At 43.9% G+C, this 23,399-nt stretch overlaps 1 protein-coding gene across 4 annotated transcripts in view; it reads left to right on the top strand.

Moving 5' to 3' along the window:
• The window catches only part of zfpm1 (zinc finger protein, FOG family member 1), a 111,174-nt gene that overhangs the window by 55,947 nt on the left and 31,828 nt on the right, over positions 1–23,399 (top strand). For all 4 annotated transcript variants that reach the window (XM_035798704.2, XM_035798705.2, XM_035798702.2 and 1 more), the window contains exon 3: positions 2,610–2,738. In XM_035798704.2, coding sequence (XP_035654597.1) covers positions 2,610–2,738 — 129 coding nt within the window. The remainder of the gene's footprint in view (positions 1–2,609; positions 2,739–23,399) is intronic.

The following is a 23,399-nucleotide window of genomic DNA, read 5'->3' as shown; positions in this document are numbered from 1 at the left end:
TTATCCTGTGATAGTGGAGTTTGGAGAAATATTATTTTGAGTTATTCAAGATTTCTGTATTTCTTATTTCAATATAAAAAAATTCCTGCTCTTGTGAAATTTGGGGCTGGAGTGATAAGCCTCTGTTCGTTGGCTTGGTTTGATAAACCCATGTACATTCTGTCAGGTGTTAATCAAGACTACATTAGAGATGACCCATTTGTGTGTGTGTGTGTGTGTGTGTGTGTGTGTGTGTGTGTGTGTGTGTGTGTGTGTGTGTGTGTGTGTGTGTGTGTGTGCGTGTGCATGTGTGTGTGTGTGTCGCCTTCAGCTTGTATACTGCAGGTGAGGATGAGATAATTAAATGTGATTGTGTGTGTGGGCTAAGAATAAAATGTTGATTACATTTCAGAGGCAAATAGTGTGTAAATTTTGTGTGTTTCTGTTTTTCTCTCGTCTTTGTCTTCTTCCTCGCAACTGAATGGAGAAAAGCGACACGTCACCTTGTTGATTTAACTCTCTCTCCCTGGGGTTCCTCAGTTGCCCAGTGCTGCCATTATCATCTCTCTGTAAATCAACCGTGTTTGACGAACCTGCTCTTTCAACCTGGGATCAATACCAGGTCTTTATCAGGTCAGCACTGGCTAATAAAGGCAAGGTCCCTTATCTACCATCTGGGAGAGAGAAACAGAGGCGATAACCGCCTGATAACTTTGAGAGAAAAACACATTCTACCAGTAACAGGACCCGTTCTGTGTTCATCTTCTAGCCAGAAAACAAATATATTAATTCACACAGTAAAATGAACACACACACACACACACACACACACACACACACACACACACACACACACACACACACACACACACACACACACCACTCATCTGCTCAATCCATCTCTCTCTGTCATGGTGTGACTTTGCTTCCTTTCAATGTTCCTTTAATCTCTGCGTCTGATGTGGTCTATGGTCTACAGGTGAATGCAGAAACTAACTGAAACAAGAACCCTTGTCTGAGACATTAGGCTTATCAAAATATGGTAGTCAAAAACTGGTGAGTGAGAGAGGCCAACACTACTGCTCCAAATATCTCTCTCTTTTCTTAGGGCCTTTGCGATCAAGTAGCATCCCTGTTTTTGTCTCTAAGGGAACTGGTGGAGTTCAGAACGGACAACAACGCAGTAGGGAGGGAGATGCAGAATGAATAAGAAGTTGGGGAGGACAAAGAGGAGTCTGTGTGTAGAAGTTCAGGTTGTTGGGTGACTTTGCCTTGCAGGTGTGACGGGAAGTTCTGCTTATCAGATTGATGGAGGCTGTCTCGGTTTGGTGGGGGTGGAGGAGAGGAGGAGGGGTGGGGGGCAGAGAATGGGTGGGGGGTAGTGGTAGAGAGTGAGGGAGAGAGGGGGCGGCAGAAAAGTCTCTGTTGACTCCTCCTCGACTCAGATGATATGGGAGATAATATTGATAATATTAAACGCAATAACTGTGGTTCCAGCTCCTCTCCCCCAGCTGAGCGCTGCAGGATAAAATCAATGTGCCATTCAATGTGATTTATAGCTGAAAATAACGGGACTGTTTAGGCAGGGTGGGAGGATTGGTAGTGTGTGTGTGTGTGTGGGGGGGGGGGTCTGATGTGCTGGGAAAGGCTGAGTGAGTGTGTGTGTGTATATGGGGTGGAATGGAGAGGTGGACGTGGTGGGTGTTGATGGTTGATTTATTTGACGATGCAGATCTAATCTCCAACTGTTACATTAATAACAGCACCTCGGCGTCACGTGGGATGACGTTTATGGCTGGTATCGATCGAGAGCTATCGCTGTTTATCTGAGCGGGAATGCAATGGTAAACATGCCCTTTGTGCACACGACTGAGGTGTTATCGGGGTGGGGTGATGGGGAGGGGGCAGGGGCGGGAGGGAGAGTCCCTCTGATTAAGCTGTTGGCTAATAATCAACCCATTTGGCCAGGTAGGAACACTCTGGATGTAAAGTGTATGATACCAAAGTCAAAGAGGAGGTTGAGTTCTCCATACAGTGATCACTTCGATCAGAGGGAGCGATTCAGTAGTCACCTTCATCAAAGAAAGACAGGGATATTGATGGCAGTGATTAGAGTGTATATTGTGTCTGTCTGTGTCTTTGTTGAAGGTGATTTGCCTTTATGAGACAGAGAGAAACAGAGAAAGAGAGGGAGAGATCACTAGACATGGTCTCTAATGAGGTTTTCTCTCTGTGGTCCATCTCCATACTGTGTTACACAGCTATGGAGGCTTTATTCTGAGGGCTTTGATCAACAGACAGGAACCACTACTGACGAGGAAAGTCTGTATGGGGTAGATGCAATGTACACACGCACACACTCACTTGTTTTGAAGTGACATTCCATACACACACACACACACACACACACACACACACACACACACACACACACACACACACACACACACACACACACACACACACGAAATAAATGAAGAGGAAGATGTATAAATACTGTAGCCTCTGGATGGGCATCTAGCCTCTTATGAATTGTCTTTATTTTTATAATGTCTCTAGTATGATATTATACACCAACCCTGTTGTTTGTGTGGATGTCTCATTATTCTAATGACCTCTTCTTTAAACAGAGCCAAGGACACATGACTGCCTTGGTGCACCTGATGATGAGGATGGGGAACAGAAAGGTCCAACTCACACGGAAGAAGAGGGGGAGGAGATGGAAGAGGAGGAAGACGGGCTACATTGGAGAGGTCCAGGTGAGTCAGTTTGTCTGTCTGTCCGACTGGTCTGAGACTGTGAATCCATGTCTAGTTTTGCTCACTATTCTGTCTTGTTTGTTGTTTAGAGCATGTGTTATGTGTTTTTGTGTCATAATATCGTCTTAACTAAGGGTTAGAGGTGTAACGGTTCACCAACCCGTGGTTCGGTACATATGGCTGTTTTGGGGTTACGGTTGGGTTGGGTTTCTATACAGCGGGAAAATGAAATGCCAGCAGTTACTGTAGTTAATTTTCATTTATAGAGAAAAATATTGGTATTCCTGATTCCATATATGATCATGAGTCATTATGCCTGATGAAATGCCTTAAATGAAAACACACGATTACTCATCAACAACAACAATAAAATAAAGTGCAATATGCGTGTGAATCAATATGTAAACATGGCTCAGACATTGTATAGGCCTATGATACGTTTTCTTACAAAGAGAAAAATATGAGCACTTGTGACTCATAAAGGGGGTGTGTCTGTAGCATGGTACTTGTCATTTCCCACTCCAGGGTAATGTGATGGGCTGTCACTGTGAAGTAGCTCTGTAGCCCTGGAGGTTCATCCATCTGTAGTAAGCACAAAACAGGGTGCTGTGTTGTGCCAATTCTTTGAAAACTTCAGCTTTGCTTATATAGAGCGGGTACTAGCTGTTTGCTGAAATGGGTGTAAGGAAGAAATGCTAAATATACAATTTGTATTTAAAATAATGCTATTGCTGTTATTGACACAGTGGCAATGGTTACAGCTGTCAGATGTTGATATCTGCCAGTATGATCTTATTATGTCTTTGTAATGTGGGTCGAGCACTTTCATGAGGTGCTGAAACTCCCTATTCTTCTCAACCACCGAGAATGGGTGCATATCCATGGCTATGAACATACCTATCGCTCTAGTCATTTCTCTGGCCCAGTCAGCTGCGAAGGGCTGCTTGAATGCAGAGGGGAGACGAAGTTGTGTTGTTTCTTTGAGTTTCTGTCTTGCTCCGCAGGTAGGAATACTGGGGTGATGTCGGCGTAATTTCATCAGCATGTTTGAGGTGTTGGCAGCTGTATAGGCTATTCTCGTTGAGCAGTGGCGGCATACTCTCTCTGTCCATCCCCTTTGTAATCTACTGGGAAGACAAAATGTTCCCAAACTGAAGATTTAAACGATGATGGAGAATCTTCCTCCAGGTTTATCGACCCCGCCACTCTCCATCGTACAGAGCTAGTTCCCGGATGCGCCTTACAAAAGGACCGTTTGAAATGCGGCAATTAAGATGAGAATTTTGATTACAGCGTGCGCATAGGCTCTAGTTGTTTTAATGGAAGAGCCTGAAAAAAATGTCTGCTCAGATTTACTCAAGAGGCATGCAACGCAGCGAAGGCATAGCCTATATGCCTAGTGCTTTTTATTTGTTTATTTTTTATGTATTCATTCGGGTTCACAGTGCAGACAAAACGCGAGGTCCCTGTACCGAACGGTTCAGTACGAATGTGTGTACCGTTACACCCCCCAACACTTTACTGTTTTGTAAAGTAAGTGTGAGTGTGTTTAAGCTGCTGTGTTATTGTGTAGATGGTGTGTTGTGTCCAGGCTGTTGTTTGGGAGAAGCAGCCATTAACGTGACAATGGGATTTTATTCAACTTGTAATAAAAACATGTCTTAGAGCACAAACATGGACCAGAGAAGATAACAAGCAATTGCCATAATTTTATTTTTTTCCTCTCTCTTATCATAGCTGTTTTGTTATTTATTTTTCTTCTCTTGTGTTGCCTACAATGGGTTCAATAATGTAAGGATCCACAGGATCTATCTTTCATATTTCTTTTCAAGCTGTGCATGTGTGCTTGTGTGTGCCCATCGGTGTGCGTGTGTCCGTGTTTTAATTCTTCTAGTTGAGGATGTTTTCATTATCGTCATGTCCCAGCCTGTCCCTTTAACAGTAATTGAAGCGATATTAATTGCTGTGTGGTTGCTGGTTGATGGCAGCACAGTGATGTTAGTGTGATAGGCTTTTTCCTCACAAACTAACTGCCGGGAGAGCGAGAGAGGGGGAGCGAGTGAGAGATAGCCCTTCTATCAGTACTGGAGCAGGCGCTGTCTTTATCAGGAGCACGATTGGCAAAAGGGAAACTTTGACCGGTCTGAATTTTTCTCTTATCGTTAAGAACCCCCCCACCCAACCTCTCTTCCATCCACCCCCACCACTGGTCTCTCCATCACCACTAACAACCCCCCCAACACAGACATGCACTCATTCCCTCTTGTTTTTTTCTCTCCCTCTCTTTTTTTCCGAATGTTAGGAGTGGAGTCATGGTGAACGTGGTCTTGTTCATACATTCGTTTAGGCTCTATCAGCTATTTCCCACAAGCCTCTGGGAGAGGAACATTTTCTTGTATGGAAAAGGCTTTTATCTCCGTCTTCTTTATGAGTCTTAGCATTCCGCTCATTCCTTACTGTCACTTAGTTTAGCCCTGTTTTTGGTTCAGACTGATATCTGTTTTTGTCCCCTGGCTGTCCATCTGTCTGTCCGTCTGTCTGTCCATCTGTCTGTCCATCTGGATATGGGGATTTCAGGTGGTTTAGACTAGAGAGCAGGGTCTGGTCAGGTCCTCACCACAGACATCCCAAGCTTCATCACACCCATCTTCCTCTCCTTCTTACTTGCTCTTTCTTCCTCCCTCTCTGCGTCTCTCTCTCTCTCTCTCTTGCTCCCCCAAGCTGTCCAACTTAACAATTTTCCTCCTCACAAATGCAGACTGTCATGCTCATGTCTGCCAGAGATTGGTGCTTGCCCTCAATTTATCTACTTTCTAGATGTTTATGTCATGGCAGCCACGCCTCATGTGGGAAATTTGATATATTCTGTCTTCAGACCCTCTCTTCTCATCTCTCTCTCTCTCTGTCATAATGAGTCAGTGATGAACACAATCATTCATATTTTTCATACATTTACAGTGTAGAAATATTTTCCATGTAATTTCCAATCCTGGCCAAAATTAGAATGTGAATTACAATTAGTGTGAATTAGAATTAGAGTGTGAATTAGAATTAGAGTGTGAATTAGAATGTATCTGTTTACACATTATTTCAGCAATTCTTTATAGAAATTGTATTTCTATTTTCTTAAACCTATTTAGCTGCTTTATATTATATTGCATTGTGTCTGTGTCATTTCTACTGCCCGGACACTACATTTCAGACTAACAGAAGAAAGATTCATTGTGTTGGCTGAAAATAAGACAGACCAGAAAAGGAAAAGATTGCAATTCTTCTCATGCCTATGTTTGTCGACCACATTCGTTTCCTGTTATTTGAAAATAGAATTAGACAATTCCCACCCGAATTCAATTCAGTATCCAACTTTTTTTCTGGAGCCAGTATATGTTTGGGGACATTGCCCTGTGTAGGGTGCCGTCTTTCGGATGGGACATTGCCCTGTGTAGGGTGCCGTCTTTCGGATGGGACATTGCCCTGTGTAGGGTGCCGTCTTTCGGATGTGACATTGCCCTGTGTAGGGTGTCGTCTTTCGGATGTGACATTGCCCTGTGTTGGGTGCCATCTTTCGGATGGGACATTGCCCTGTGTTGGGTGCCATCTTTCGGATGGGACATTGCCCTGTGTAGGGTGCCGTCTTTCGGATGTGACATTGCCCTGTGTTGGGTGCCATCTTTCGGATGGGACATTGCCCTGTGTTGGGTGCCATCTTTCGGATGGGACATTGCCCTGTGTAGGGTGCCGTCTTTCGGAAGGGACATTGCCGTGTGTAGGGTGCCGTCTTTCGGATGGGACATTGCCCTGTGTAGGGTGCCGTCTTTCGGAAGGGACATTGCCGTGTGTAGGGTGCCGTCTTTCGGAAGGGACATTGCCCTGTGTAGGGTGCCGTCTTTCGGATGGGACGTTGAACGGGTTTCCTGACCCTGTGGTCATTAAAGATCCCATGGCACTTACAGTGCCTTGCGAAAGTATTCGGCCCCCTTGAACTTTGCGACCTTTTGCCACATTTCAGGCTTCAAACATAAAGATATAAAACTGTATTTTTTTGTGAAGAATCAACAACAAGTGGGACAAAATCCAGCCCCTTTACTTTCAGTGCAGAAAACTCTCACCAGAAGTTCAGTGAGGATCTCTGAATGATCCAATGTTGACCTAAATGACTAATGATGATAAATACAATCCACCTGTGTGTAATCAAGTCTCCGTATAAATGCACCTATAAATAATAATAATATATGCCATTTAGCAGACGCTTTTATCCAAAGCGACTTACAGTCATGTGTGCATATATTCTACGTATGCACCTGCACTGTGATAGTCTCAGAGGTCCGTTAAAAGCGCAGAGAGCATCATGAAGAACAAGGAACACACCAGGCAGGTCCGAGATACTGTTGTGAAGAAGTTTAAAAGACGGATTTGGATACAAAAAGATTTCCCAAGCTTTAAACATCCCAAGGAGCACTGTGCAAGCAATAATATTGAAATGGAAGGAGTATCAGACCACTGCAAATCTACCAAGACCTGGCCGTCCCTCTAAACTTTCAGCTCATACAAGGAGAAGACTGATCAGAGATGCAGCCAAGAGGCCCATGATCACTCTGGATGAACTGCAGAGATCTACAGCTGAGGTGGGAGACTCTGTCCATAGGACAACAATCAGTCGTATATTGCACAAATCTGGCCTTTATGGAAGAGTGGCAAGAAGAAAGCCATTTCTTAAAGATATCCATAAGAAGTGTTGTTTAAAGTTTGCCACAAGCCACCTGGGAGACACACCAAACATGTGGAAAAAGGTGCTCTGGTCAGATGAAACCAAAATTGAACTTTTTGGCAACAATGCAAAATGTTATGTTTGGCGTAAAAGCAACACAGCTCATCACCCTGAACACAACATCCCCACTGTCAAACATGGTGGTGGCAGCATCATGGTTTGGGCCTGCTTTTCTTCAGCAGGGACAGGGAAGATGGTTAAAATTGACAGGGAAGATGGATGGAGCCAAATACAGGACCATTCTGGAAGAAAACCTGATGGAGTCTGCAAAAGACCTGAGACTGGGACGGAGATTTGTCTTCCAACAAGACAATGATCCAAAACATAAAGCAAAATCTACAATGGAATGGTTCAAAAATAAACATATCCAAGTGTTAGAATGGCCAAGTCAAAGTCCAGACCTGAATCCAATCGAGAATCTATGTAAAGAACTGAAAACTGCTGTTCACAAATGCTCTCCATCCAACCTCACTGAGCTCGAGCTGTTTTGCAAGGAGGAATGGGGAAAAAATTCAGTCTCTCGATGTGCAAAACTGATAGAGACATACCCCAAGCGACTTACAGCTGTAATCGCAGCAAAAGGTGGCGCTACAAAGTATTAACTTAAGGGGGCTGAATAATTTTGCACGCCCAATTTTTCAGTTTTTGATTTGTTAAAAAAGTTTGAAATATCCAATAAATGTCGTTCCACTTCATGATTGTGTCCCACTTGTTGTTGATTCTTCACAAAAAAATACAGTTTTATATCTTTATGTTTGAAGCCTGAAATGTAGCAAAAGGTCGCAAAGTTCAAGGGGGCCGAATACTTTCGCACGGCACTGTATCTTAAGAGTAGGGCTGTTAACCCCGATGTCCTGGCTAAATTCCCAGCCTGGCCCCATTCCATCATGGTCACCTAATATTCCCCAGCTTCCAATTGGCTCATTCATCCCCTCACCTCTCCCCTGTAACTATTCCCCAGGTCATTGCTGTAAATGAGAATATGTTCTCAGTCAGTTTACCTGGTAAAATATAGTGTGATTAGTGTGTTATTTATCCTGGTATGACCATACGATAAGTGGTTATCGTATGGTTGCAATCTACACTTTCACCCAACTGATTGATATGAGTATAGACAATAGTTATCAAGAAGTGTTTCGAATTTCTTATTTACGTTCACCGCCATCTATCAAAACATTGCCTTTGTGGCATTTATTTATAGTGAAAATCATGAAAATCAAAAAGATGATTTGATTATAAGCAATATTTTAAAAAAAAGGTGCTTTCTAGAACCTTGGGGTTCTTCGGCTGTCCTCATAGGAGAAACATTTGAAGAACTTGGTTGCAGTTAGTACCATTTTGGGTTCCAAGGGGTTCTACATGGAACCCAAAAGGGTTCTTTCTGGAACCAAAAAGGGTTATTCTATGAGGACAGAACCCTTTTGGAACTGAGTGTTGCTCAAATATCTCTTTAATGAATGATATTCTTGCTATATTTTGCAGACCATTGTCTTCATTCTGAAAGGAATCGTGAAGATGAGGTGTGCATGCGTGCGTGTGTGTGTGTGGGGGGGGGCATGTGTGGTGCTATTTCCGTGTAATGGAGTTGGTGTGTGCAATATAGGGAGTTTGATGAGGGTGTGGCGGTGCAGAATAAAAGACAGTGGCTGGGACCCAGTGTCAGGCAGGAATAGTGTGATACGGTAAAGCTGCCTTTTCATCTAGAATATGTCCCGCTGCATGATATGCAAAATAAATGATGAAGATAAAAAATATATATTTTCAATGACCTTGCTGGCTGGAGGGTTTGATATTTTCCTCTCTGCTTCAAATTCTTGATATGCAAATCGCCGTCACAGTAATCCCTTGTGGCTCCCGGACCATCACTCCTGTCTATCCTCTACATACAGAACAGAACAGACCGAGTGTCACTGAGCTGCAGAATCAGACCCGGAGGACCTAGCAGACTGGCAAAAGCATTCCTGCCATGCTAGCATTTTACACTATCCTTATCCTCCAGAGTTATTCAAATGACCACCAATAAAACATTATGATTATTAATAATTATCAGACAGGGTGGATTTGTTTTGGTATAATTTTTTATTATAGGGGAACATGGAGAGGCATAGAATATGCATATCATCAATGGCATAAAAATGATGATAATTTATTTGTGGGAGCAGGAGGTGGAAGTGGGGCTCTGAAAGGAAGGTGTGTATAGTAGGTTAGGTTCTCTGTCAGCAGAGGGGCTGAATCTGCATGTCCCTCTATAGGAGATCTTTGCAGAGGGAATTACATTTTATTTACATTTACATTTAAGTCATTTAGCAGACGACAGAAGAGGGATGAGGGATGAGCTGAACTGACGTGGAAAAGGCAGAGGTTGAACTCAGATGGCTCCTGAGAGGTATACCAAAACCAAAGTATTGAATATAGTTGACTCATTTTAATCGTTACTTCATAAAAAATTATGACAATTATTATTATGAAGTCTGTTTTTTAATCTAGATGTGAATATGTGAATCATAAAGCAAATTCATGTACCTAACAGGAAGGTTTGTAACATGCCTTATGTTTTGGAGGTAAGAGATTTGGAGACAATATTTTCCTGTGACGGAGAGCTTTTTCCATCACCATTCAGAAAATTAAAGTCCGTAACGTTATTTGGAAAATTTGCATTGCGTGACATTTTTTTTTCTGTGGAAAGATATTCATCAAAGTGGATCTTATTCAAATGAGTTTTGTGTAACAGGTTGCAGTAAATAACAGTTTTACTGTTGCTTGCAGAAGGCAGTGAAGGTATCAAGTGTAGTGATAAGACATTTGCATATTGTTTTTCAAAAGAATAAAACTAATAGCACTTAACCTTATGGTCTGTGTAACGGTCGTCGTATGAAGGAGAAGAGGAGGGCCAATGCGCAGCGTGGTAAGTGTCCATATTGATCATTTATTATCACGAGAACACTAAACAAAATAACAAAAGAGAATGAACGAAACAAAACAGTCCTGTCTGGTGTAGACACAAAACAGAAAACAATCACCCACTAAACACAATAGAAAACAGGTTCCCTAAATATGGTTCTCAATCAGGGACAACGATTGACAGCTGCCTCTTATTGAGAACCATACCAGGCCAAACACAGAAATAGCAAATCATAGAAAAGCTAACATAGACAACCCACCCAACTCACGCCCTGACCATACTAAAACAAAGACATAACAAAAGAACTAAGGTCAGAACATGACAGTCTGCTTCATGGACATCAACAAAAATACCAATCACAATATTGATTATTTTTTAGGACAATAATACTTTGTGTCGGCCTCCCGGGTGGCGCAGTGGTTAAGGGAGCTGTACTGCAGCGCCAGCTGTGCCATCAGAGTCCCTGGGTTCGCGCCCAGGCTCTGTCGTAACCGGCCGCGACTGGGAGGTCCGTGGGGCGACGCACAATTGGCCTAGCGTCGTCCGGGTTAGGGAGGGCTTGGTCGGTAGGGTGGTCCTTGTCTCATCGCGCACCGGCGACTCCTGTGGCGGGCCGGGCGCAGTGAGCGCTAGCCAAGGTTGCCAGGTGCACGGTGTACCCTCCGACACATTGGTGCGGCTGGCTTCCGGGTTGGATGCGCGCTGTGTTAAGAAGCAGTACGGCTGGTTGGGTTGTGTATCGGAGGACGCATGACTTTCAACCTTCGTCTCTCCCGAGCCCGTACGGGAGTTGTAGCAATGAGACAAAATAGTAGCTACTACAACAATTGGATACCATGAAATTGGGGAGAAAAAAGGGGTAAAATTCAACAAAAAAAATAATAACAAAAATAAAAAATAATACTTTGTGTCTTTGATCTAGAGGCTGATTCTCAGAACAAGAACACATGTTTGTTTCGGGACCAATCAAAGTGATTATTTCATGGAAGAAGAGTACTGATTGTGGTGCTACAGTTTGAATTTCTGCACATTTCTGCAAAGGTGTGGGTGTATATGAAGAGTTTATTTCCAAAACTGTATATTCACCAATTTTTTACATTTGTGTTTTTTCATAAGAAATGATTGTTTATGGGTACCTTCGTGTGTGTGTGAAAAATTACTGTTCTCAGATTGTTACTTCTTGTACAACGGGTGGGTCTAATCCTGGACAATTAAAACTGCATTCCAGCCGGTGTCTATTCCACAAGTTACCACCAGCAAAAGCTATGACGTTGAAATGCCTATTTACTCTGTTCCAACTCACTGCATAATCCACTGTCTCATCAGCCCAGCCAGACAATTTATAAACTAGATTTCCACTACAAAAAGCATTATCTACATTATCTACATTATCTCCCATTTCTTTTAAACTAGCAATTGTTTTTCAATAGTGGAGAATTGTATAAACCATGCGGTCTTTCGCTCTGACATTTACAACATGGTTTCAGTATTGAAATTAAATCTCCAGCTGCCTCATAATAATGAATGTGTGGGATCAGCAGTCGGGATGAGACAGACAGGCGGGCAGCTTTTTTCAGCCAGTCGAAATCATAAATCAGAATCATTTTTAAGGATATGTACAAAGAAATGTCAATAAAAAAAACAGTTAAAATTAAACAAAAGGCAGCTAGTTTGCAGTCTTTCCAGCTTCAGTTTGAAGTGATTGTGGTAGCTGTGTTGTTGGCCAGCTCCTTGGAACAACAGTGTCCTGACGAGAGAGCACATATGCCAGGCGAAAAATGGATGTATCCAAATAAATGTCACTAGAAAACCGCTTAAACAAAAGCAAAAGCAGCTACTTGCTGTTATTCTGGCTGCACTGTTTGACGTGACTGTAAGTTAGCCGTAGTTGGCTAGCTAGCAAGCAAAGGATAAGAACATTGCCAGCCAGTATTGCAATGAAATATTTAAAACGAACGAATAGATACAAAATGTTTTTTTTGTCAATCATTATTTGAATATGTTTAACCCATTGTATAAAAGTGATAATGCCCTCGAAGCCTGTGTTTGGAGGATATATTGGCACGGTTTGCTGGCCCTCGACTTCGCCTCAGGCCTATCAACACCCGTGCCAATATATCCTCCAAACACTGGCTTCTCGGGCATTCTGACTTAAATACATTTTAGATGTGTATGAAATATATATATATAAAAAATGCTAAACTTTATATATCCATTGTTTAGCTGGAATGGAATGTTCGTATCCTGTACATTTTAACTCAGTGTGTGGCTGTGATATTTACTTTTTGAAGAAAGAAAATTGGCTTTTTTATTTTCCCTCTGATCTGGTTGGCAGCGACTGTGGTTGTGTACAGACAGCCTGTTATCTGAGGGGGAGCAGAGGTGCCCAACATTAGACGGTTAACTCCCGTCTCTACTGCTTGTCTGTACTGGATCTCCAGGGGTAGGGCTTTGGACTAGGCTTGAGGGGATGGGGCGAGGGAGTGTGTTTCACCCTATGGGGTAAATTCAGGAATGTAGATATGAGGAGAATATTGATCTCTTGATATGTTCTCAAGCATCCACAGTAGAATGATGTACAGAAAGCTAATCACTCCTTGTATTTTGATTATTGTTTCTTGTAACATTTCTATTGTAGTAGATGATTTTCTCACTCATTATCACTGGCTCACATTCTCATAGGAGTCCCCTTTCTCTATGCCAATTGGACCTGTTGATGCTGTAGAAGTGTACAGTAACTGTGTTGGTTGCCTGGCCTCCTGTAGGCCTGTGTACATATTATAGAGGTTCCACACCTGCTCTGTCTCTACTGTAACCTTGGTTGGTGCGGTGGACCGTGGGACTGCTGTGGTTGAAAAGAAACTGCAACGGCAACCCAATGTGTGTCACATAAACCATTCCAGGCTGCTTGTGTTTGTGTGAGGCTGACTGTCACTCTGCCATCAAAGGCAAATGAGCTCCCTCTTTAATCTGTTCCTGTGAATAAATATGGTAGCCATTACATGTCTCACTGTGGTATAATGAGCTCACTATTTAATGATGGACCTGCTTTAGTTTATTTATCTATAATGAAGGAGCTAGCTAATCCTCAACTCCCCCCTCTATCTATGTTCCCTCTTCTCTCTCTCTCTGCCTTGTCTCTGTGTCACTCTGTTCCCCTCGTGATGATTGATAGGCGAGGGGTATAATCTAAAGGAACATTTCTCACTGCTGTCCCGGCCCTATCAGCCCAGCTGCTCCCATCGCCGATGTGTTAGCGCCTGCTGCCCGAGACAGTGCCATGGTGATTACGACCCTATCAGACGCCTGGCTTCTCTGCAGTGCTAGCCCACATCCTGTCCTTCGTACCACGCGTTTCAGTTTGTTCTTTCCCCCTCCTGTCCTCTATCTCTCCCCTGCCAGACTCACACCAGCTTCCCACTCCAGCTCACTGCTCCATTATGTAGTGTAGGTTTTTAGATCTGATGTATGTGGTGACCCTGTCACATGTACTGTGGTGAGCTTGGAGAGGGTGACTGACTGGCCATCTTGGATTATGGTGTAGCTATTTCTCATCTCAGTATGTTCTGATATGGATTGTTGGCTTGGTGTGCCCAAATGGAAGTATCTCTGGAATGACTGAATGTCCATACAGAACCTCCTCCAATGTGAGTCGATGAATGGGCATTTCTGACACTTTTTTCATGTTCTCCTCTCACAAAAGCTCAATTTCCTCACACAGTAGGTTTCTCTCACATGGCTGTTAATACTGTAGGAGAAAGTAGCCATTTTAGGAAGTGGAACAGGAGAGGACTCAATTGTCTCTCCTCCGTTACTGGTACATCCTTTTGCTTACCCATGATTACTGTATATTACTGGAAGCCACTATTATGTTTAAACATTGTTGGCTGTTTTTAGACAGACACAAACCTGCACTATCATTATATAGCACCTTAGGCCTTCTAACTTTAGCTAGTGAATCTGAACATGGCCCTGACTGTAAGCTTCATTCTCTAATATCAACGTTTCAGGTTTCTTTCCAAGTCTACATCATGACACAGCTATGATTGAAATGTCCTTCATGAAGCCAGAAGGAGTTGTTGAAGTAGAGTTAATGATTGAATTAATTATCGAAGTCACATACCGTACAATTAATTTTGTGGCTTTGCCCGAGTCTTTTTTTCCTCCATCTATGCGGAGAGAATGTCGAGAAACATTTTCTAATTAATTTATGTGTGATTATCAGGAGAGTTTCTTGAAGGTCTCCACTTTCAATTTATGAAAGGGTAGCAGTGGAGTTAGGGGAGGCTGGAAGAGATGGAGGCAAACACACTCACACTCACTCACTTGCATACACATTCTCTCTTTCTCTCTCTCTCTTTAAAGGGGAGTTTTGGTACAGCTCAGGGGTAGCAGTGGAGTCTTGATCAGATCTAACCCTTCTCCCCTGTCTGTGACCCTCCAGTCATACTGCTGCCCTCGGCCCTAACAATGTTGCTCTGTTTCACAGCTCTCTCTGTTGGTACAGTACAGCCTCCTGGAGACAGAGAGGCATGGGTACACTTAGAAATAAAGGGTTTTAAAATACTTATTTGCCTGTCCCCATAGGAGAACCCTTTTTGGTTCCAGGGGGAACCATTTTTGGTTACAGGTAGAACCCCTTTGGCTTCCAAGTAGAACCCTTTGTGGAAAGGGTTCTGCAAAGGGTTATCCTATGGGGACAGCTGAATGACCATTTGTTTGGATCTAGATAGCACCTTTTTTTCTAAGAGTAGTTAATTTAACCGAGCCACTATTTATGATAACATGGTATTCTTTACATTACCTTGGGCTCCCTGCTGGCTGTGTTTTTAGAGTGATAAAGTAGCCTATACTTAAAGCATAAGCGCTGCATAAGAGAATTCTACAGTACTAGTCGTGTATCTCTATCACAGGCTCTTATCACAAATAAACGTATTCAACCACTGGGCTGAACTCAAAATGACGTTTTGCAGGTGAATGTCAGCATTCTTCACACTTCTGTCTGTATTCTCAGGGGTACATTTTGTCAACACTGCCTTGTCAACTTTGGGCTTACACATATTTTTCCCCATTTTGTTTTAAATGACTTGATCTTATTTAACATATTTGGATTTTGCATGTTCGGCATCTGCTCTTTCCTAGTGTATGTATTTTGCAGATAAAAGTTCAGCAGTGCAGTTAAGAGAAATTAGTTGGGTAAACAGTTGTAAATGTCAATGATAAAGTTCTGTTGAAGCTCATCTGATTAGCTTGGCGTCGCAGGTGTCTTATCTTTGCTGTGCAACAGAGTGTAAAATGGAAATTATTGCGTCCAGAGCATGAGAAATTTGTATTTTTTCAACTGAACCGATGCTGGGTCCAAGGGACTGTGTTAGACCATAACGTTTCTATATCCTGACTGGAGTAGTGGGTTCGCTTTCTTTCTCTCTATCTCTCTCTCACTCTCTCACAGACACTCATATTGTGACCGTTAGCTCTGATGGTCTCTCCAAGCCTGCACCGTAGGGCTCCTGTTTACCGGTAGCGGCCCATCTCTTTTCCTCAGTTGTGAGGTGCAGAGCAGAGAGGGGGAGCCTCCATGCTGAGTGAGTAGGGGAGAAAGCTCAGGGATTTGTCATTCAGCAGAGGTTAAACCCCAGCTATTAGTGCGGGGTCGGAGTGCGGCCCTGATAAAGACTTCCTGTTGTACTGTGTCAAAAAATCAATGGCTTCGCAGCGATGTGCTAATTTGATATCAACAATAGCCTTTTAAAAAATCAATTAGCCCTGATAGAGGAGACTATGATGTTGGGGAATAGGGGAGATCCTGCTACAGAGGGTTGTGTAACTATTTTCTACGCATTGAGATCCAATCAGATGACTGAGTCCTTTTGAGCATGCTCGACTCCCATAGGATAGTGCAGATGATCATGCGTGTTGTTTTGCAAACGTGACGACCAGGACAACGCTATGTTAGGTTGGCCTGTTGTAACGTTGATGTAAGATTGGTGATGTCATTAATTGCCCAATACCTCAAAGTTCTTGTCCACCTGAACAATTTCATAGACAATGATCTATTGCACAAAGACAGGTGTGTCCAGTCGTCTCATGATATGTTGAGAATGAATAGATAAGTGTAAGCTATGTATTTGACCAGGAAGTGCTACTGTATCTCTTTCTCATAACATTGTTTGGGTTATCAAGGCTGAGCTCCAGTGCCCCTACAGGACTGTACTGTAAACTACAGTTGTAGGTCAAATCAAATCAAATCAAATCAAATTTTATTTGTCACATACACATGGTTAGCAGATGTTAAATGCGAGTGTAGCGAAATGCTTGTGCTTCTAGTTCCGACAATGCAGTGATAACCAACAAGTAATCTAACTAACAATTCCAAAACTACTGTCTTATACACAGTGTAAGGGGATAAGGAATATGTACATAAGGATATATGAATGAGTGATGGTACAGAGCAGCATACAGTAGATGGTATCGAGTACAGTATATACATATGAGATGAGTGTGTAGACAAAGTAAACAAAGTGGCATAGTTAAAGTGGCTAGTGATACATGTGTTACATAAGGATGCAGTCGATGATGTAGAGTACAGTATATACATATGCATATGAGATGAATAATGTAGGGTAAGTAACATTATATAAGGTAGCATTGTTTAAAGTGGCTAGTGATATATTTACATAATTCCCATCAATTCCCATTATTAAAATGGCTGGAGTTGGGTCAGTGTCAATGACAGTGTGTTGGCAGCAGCCACTCACTGTTAGTGGTGGCTGTTTAACAGTCTGATGGCCTTGAGATAGAAGCTGTTTTTCAGTCTCTCGGTCCCAGCTTTGATGCACCTGTACTGACCTCGCCTTCTGGATGATAGCGGGGTGAACAGGCAGTGGTTCGGGTGGTTGATGTCCTTGATGATCTTTATGGCCTTCCTGTAACAACGGGTGGTGTAGGTGTCTTGGAGGGCAGGTAGTTTGCCCCCGGTGATGCGTTGTGCAGTCCTCACTACCCTCTGGAGAGCCTTACGGTTGAGGGCGGAGCAGTTGCCGTACCAGGCGGTGATACAGCCCGCCAGGATGCTCTCGATTGTGCATCTGTAGAAGTTTGTGAGTGCTTTTGGTGACAAGCCAAATTTCTTCAGCCTCCTGAGGTTGAATAGGCGCTGCTGCGCCTTCTTCACGACGCTGTCAGTGTGAGTGGACCAATTCAGTTTGTCTGTGATGTGTATGCCGAGGAACTTAAAACTAGCTACCCTCTCCACTACTGTTCCATCGATGTGGATAGGGGGTGTTCCCTCTGCTGTTTCCTGAAGTCCACAATCATCTCCTTAGTTTTGTTGACGTTGAGTGTGAGGTTATTTTCCTGACACCACACTCCGAGGGCCCTCACCTCCTCCCTGTAGGCCGTCTCGTCGTTGTTGGTAATCAAGCCTACCACTGTTGTGTCGTCCGCAAACTTGATGATTGAGTTGGAGGCGTGCGTGGCCACGCAGTCGTGGGTGAACAGGGAGTACAGGAGAGGGCTCAGAACGCACCCTTGTGGGGCCCCCGTGTTGAGGATCAGCGGGGAGGAGATGTTGTTGCCTACCCTCACCACCTGGGGGCGGCCCGTCAGGAAGTCCAGTACCCAGTTGCACAGGGCGGGTCGAGACCCAGGGTCTCGAGCTTGATGACGAGCTTGGAGGGTACTATGGTGTTGAATGCCGAGCTGTAGTCGATGAACAGCATTCTCACATAGGTATTCCTCTTGTCCAGGTGGGTTAGGGCAGTGTGCAGTGTGGTTGAGATTGCATCGTCTGTGGACCTATTTGGGCGGTAAGCAAATTGGAGTGGGTCTAGGGTGTCAGGTAGGGTGGAGGTGATATGGTCCTTGACTAGTCTCTCAAAGCACTTCATGATGACGGAAGTGAGTGCTACGGGGCGGTAGTCGTTTAGCTCAGTTACCTTAGCTTTCTTGGGAACAGGAACAATGGTGGCCCTCTTGAAGCATGTGGGAACAGCAGACTGGTATAGGGATTGATTGAATATGTCCGTAAACACACCGGCCAGCTGGTCTGCGCATGCTCTGAGGGCGCGGCTGGGGATGCCGTCTGGGCCTGCAGCCTTGCGAGGGTTAACACGTTTAAATGTCTTACTCACCTCGGCTGCAGTGAAGGAGAGACCGCATGTTTCTGTTGCAGGCCGTGTCAGTGGCACTGTATTGTCCTCAAAGCGGGCAAAAAAGTTATTTAGTCTGCCTGGGAGCAAGACATCCTGGTCCGTGACTGGGCTGGATTTCATCTTGTAGTCCGTGATTGACTGTAGACCCTGCCACATGCCTCTTGTGTCTGAGCCGTTATGTTAACATGGTTTAATAACTAACAACCCGTTTGAATGATCCATGGTGGTGTTGGTTTACTCATAGGGACATGTAAGGGGCAGAATCCCACTGTTCACTGCCATCATGTCAATCTGACAGACTTGTAAAACTACTTTTAGGTGTCTGTTAGCACGTATGTCTTTTACACAGCTTGAATGGGATGTTTATGCTGCAAAAGTTGGAATTTACCACAAAAATCCACTTGAACGGCTCTCAAACTGGTCATTCAAGTGGGAAACTTGCTTATCATCCTGATCTCCCACTTCTCCCACATGCTGACCTCAATAACAGCATTTTCTGCAGTTAAATGCAACAACAAAACATTATTTATGAAAAAGCAATCTATTAATATGGGTTTTGAACACGATAATTTGTTTACAATCACGATAGCTGTACCTTTACTTTATGGTTTATGCAGCTTCCTGGCCATTAGCCAATTGGCATTTCTCAATGAGGTCAAAGCACGTGAATGCATACAACTTGTATTTACGACTTCACAACTTGTAAATTCCAACCCATTTCTTGGTTACGAACACAGCATTACCTGAAGGTTTCTTTGTTCCTCTTGAAGGATTCAGAGAGGAAGTGGATTTGCGTGAATCTGTTAAATTGCCCATGTGCCATGAGGTCACAATCCCTCAGGGTCTTAAAGAAAATAACACATCTAAACATGTGAAACAAATAGATTTTTTATACAATGTATGGCCTCGCTTTTGCAGTATTCTCCCTCCAGTACTCCCTCTTCCTCGTAAACTCCCTCTATCCCCCTCTGTCTACTCATCGGGTAATTGCATTAGTCATTTCATTAACGATAGGGTGATTGTTTTATTGTCTGCTGTTGTAAAACGGACAGGACGCCCCAGTGGCTGGTGAAGCAGCCATATTGATAAGGCTTTGTGTGGACACTGCCAGAGTGGAGCTCTATTGATAAGGCTGGCTGATAGGTCTGTGTGGACTGTGGTGCAGGATCCCTATTGATTAAGCCTGGTCCTGCCTGTGTTTTGTGGGCACTGTCTGTGGTCCGGGCTGTGGATATTCTTCAGGTCTGCTGTGTGGGGGCATAGAGATGGTTTAGAGGCAAGGAGAGGGGCCAGCATATCAAGCGGAGTGGCCAAGCGGCAGGGCAATGAACAGGGCTGTGGGGCTGTAGAGATGGTGTAGAGCCTCTACAGAGGGGCCAGTATCAGGCTGAGAGGCGAGCGCAGGGCATTGAGCAGTATTGATAAGAACCCCAGGTCATTATGGGGGTTTGTGGTGTGCGGTAGTGGTAATTAGCAGGGATTAGAACGGTAGGAGGTCCTGCGTAGCGTAGCACCGTGCTAACCTGTAGGGACTACCCATGTGCAGTGATTAAAATGGGCCTCATGATCACTCCTCAGTGGGAGGATGAAACTGATCTTTATTTTTAAGCCACCTGTTGGATGGTGTGCCCGCGCGGCTGACCGTGCGTCGGCAACTTAGAGCTGGGACCTCCCATCCAGGTTACCTCCCTGTGTTACAGTTGGCAGAGAGCGGGGAATGGGGCTTGGCTGATCATGGAAGGATGATGGAATATTTGTAGGTTCTAAACACCGACACTCAGTGTGGTCTCTGGATTTTTTCACAAAGGTAAAATCCCAGCAGACAATTTCACAATTAGGTTAATGGTGGTGTTCATGCTGATAAGGCATCATGTGACTGAGGCCAGCCAATATCAGGGCAGCAGACTGGACATTGATGGAGTGTTGAGATTAGTTGGTCAGAGTGTGATCTGACCAGGGGTGCTGGGAGATAGGCCTGGACACTGGACTTCAGCCTCGCTGATGTGGACAGGAGACTTACACAAACACATCAAACGTATGGGAACCACATGTTTGACTCCGTTCCATGAATTCCATTCCCCACATTACAATGAGTCCATCCTCCTATAGCTCCTTCCACCAGCCTCCACTTAGTAACACACTCATAAGCTTGATTTGTTCCAATCTCCTTCTCACTACTGCTCCTTCATTCCTTCCCCTCATTCCCGCTCCTCCACTCCTCCCTCTGTCTCTTTCTCCCCCTCTCTCTCCTCCACCCCTCCCTCTCTCCCTTCCCCCCTCTCCTTTCCTCCCCCTCTCTTTCTTCCACTGTTGGCTGTGGGAAAGCCATTTTTATCAGCATCTGTCTGTTGTTCTCTGGTGGGGATAGATACAGAGAAGATAGATGAGTGTTTTGACATAGAGAGTGTTAGACAAACACTCTTATCAGCCTGGCACTTTAGCCCGACCCCCGAAAGAGAAGCTGAACCATGGAGGAGGAGGGAGGGGGGAGACGGGGGGATGGGACACAGAGCAACAGAATCAACATGGAGGGAGAGAGAGCTGAACGTGGTGGTAAACAGCAGGTTCCAATGGTACTGCACTGTAGAGCACCATGGCTATGGGGGCTGTGTCATAGGATAGCTTACTGTAGGTACTGGACTAAGTGAATTTCAAGATTCCTTTCCTAATCATTCCTTTTTGAGAGATGTGTTTTCGTTTAAGCTTTTGAGATCCTACCTTTGTGATCCTACTTTTGAGATTCTGCTCTGTGGGATTGTAAGGGATATGAGTGTGATAGTGAAGGGCTCTCTCCTCAGTGGCCTGAGGCTCCCTCTGCCCAAGTCTCACACTAATGCCTTGACTCCCATGTCTTTTTCTCAGTTATCTCCTAAGGGGAAGTACAAAAGTTTGCTTGGTTTTGGCCAACTTCTGCTCAGTCCACTCTGTCTTCAAGGCAACACCACACCCCCCCTAGTGTTGGAATTAGAGGTCTGGCCATGACATGACATAGATTAGGGATGGGCAACTTTGATGGGACACAAAAAAATCTGTACTCATTATGGGGGGGCCGCAGTACCTCGCAGGTCTGTGAACCCACATCCATCCCCACACATGCAGCCAACTGATTTGTGCAATCAATACATTTTTTTGCAGTTAAACTACTTTACCCACTGAAAGGTTTTTCACACTCAACAGTTTCCCGTGTGTATAAAGAATGGTCCACCATCCAAAGGACATGCAGCCAACTTGACACAACTTTGGGAATTGAGGCTGTTCTGGGGGTAAAGGGGGGGGGTGAACAATCTCCTGAAAAGAACTCCTGAAATTTCAGCCTTTTTTGGTGGGATTGAGCTTAGTTAATAGACAAATAAAAAAGAGTTCCAAACCTCTCAGCCAATAACAGCTAGTTTTCAGTTTTCTCCTCCCCACTCAGACCACTCATAAACGTCTGCATTGGACCTTTAACTACAAGCATTATACCAGTAGTCAGGGCCGCCAGTAACCTTTTGGGGGCCCTAAGCGAGATTTGTTTTGGACTCCCCCCACCTTGCGGGCAAAACATTATACTGGCCCCGGTCTTGACGGCAGATATATATATTTTTAAAATGTCAACTTAATTTCCTGCAATTGTACACAATTTGCTGTAAGGCGTAGAGACATTTCCTGGGCGTTCGTAAATTCAAGAGCGTTGTCACGTTGTCCGTTCGTAAATTGAGAGCGTTTCACTCTCGGAGCGTTCAGAGCGCACACTGAACGCGCTCTGGCCGAGGAGTAGGATTGATTCGAGCGTTCTGTTCTAACAACAGCAGTCAAGCACCCAAGCTAGTTGGCTAACATTGGCTAGCTTGCTAGCTACTTCCAGACACAAATGAGAGAACAGTTAACTCTGACCATTTTACTTGCCCTAGCAGAGCTGGTTAGGCTGTTTTTATGTTATCCAAAACATTGGTGACTGCAACTGTGCTGCTGGCAACAATTTAATTGAGTTTTTGCCAACGTTTACTGACACTGGCCATATTCAATGGGTGTTGAGCGTTTGTAAATTTGTCTGCGAATTTACCTGCTACATCTATCGACAGTTGCAGTGACATCATGAACATTCTATTGAAATGGCTACTTGCATAGGGGTGTCTTTTGTTTAGACATGTAACTAGCTAGCTAAACAATGAACCTAAATCCAAACTCATAACATTACTAGCCTGCGTAAATCTGCAGGTAGCTAACCAACCAGGTTCAATGTTAGCTAGCTAACATTAGGCTATAACTAGCAATGCAAATGGCTCTGAGATATGAATAATATTACTACACAGATCATACATGTAACGTTAGCTAGCAAGCCAGCCAGCTAGCTAACAGTACACTTTAACTTGACAAAATTAGAAACTTGTAATATCTGAAAATGTAGCTAGCGAGACCTCTGTCACGGAGGCCATGATTGACCTTAGTTTGAAGATGTAATCCGGAGACAGGTGTTTTATACAACACAGCATTCTGTGTGTTCTCTTTTTGACTATATCTGCATATTTGCAATCAAATGCCAAAGTTTTCTCCATCTCCTTAGCTGTCATACTCTAATTCCACCGTGCATTCCACTGATTTCAAAACTCGGTCCCCCAGAAAGTGGAGAGTAACACTTATGCAGTTCTACTACCTGATATCTTTCAAAAAAGCCTCATTAGAAAGGGTTACCTACACATACTGACCAGCTCATATTATAGACAGATTGCACGCTACATGGCAGACCAATCCGAACTCATCTCTCGGCATGTCCAGCCCACTCATTATCTCAGCCAATCATGGCTTGTGGGAAGGTTGCTGTCTTTCACGTGGCTAAATCAACTAGGCTCATAATTTAA

This window comes from Oncorhynchus keta, chromosome 22 (genome assembly GCF_023373465.1).
Source record: "Oncorhynchus keta strain PuntledgeMale-10-30-2019 chromosome 22, Oket_V2, whole genome shotgun sequence".
Lineage (NCBI taxonomy): Eukaryota > Metazoa > Chordata > Actinopteri > Salmoniformes > Salmonidae > Oncorhynchus > Oncorhynchus keta.
This window is presented reverse-complemented; position numbering and strand designations above follow the sequence as displayed.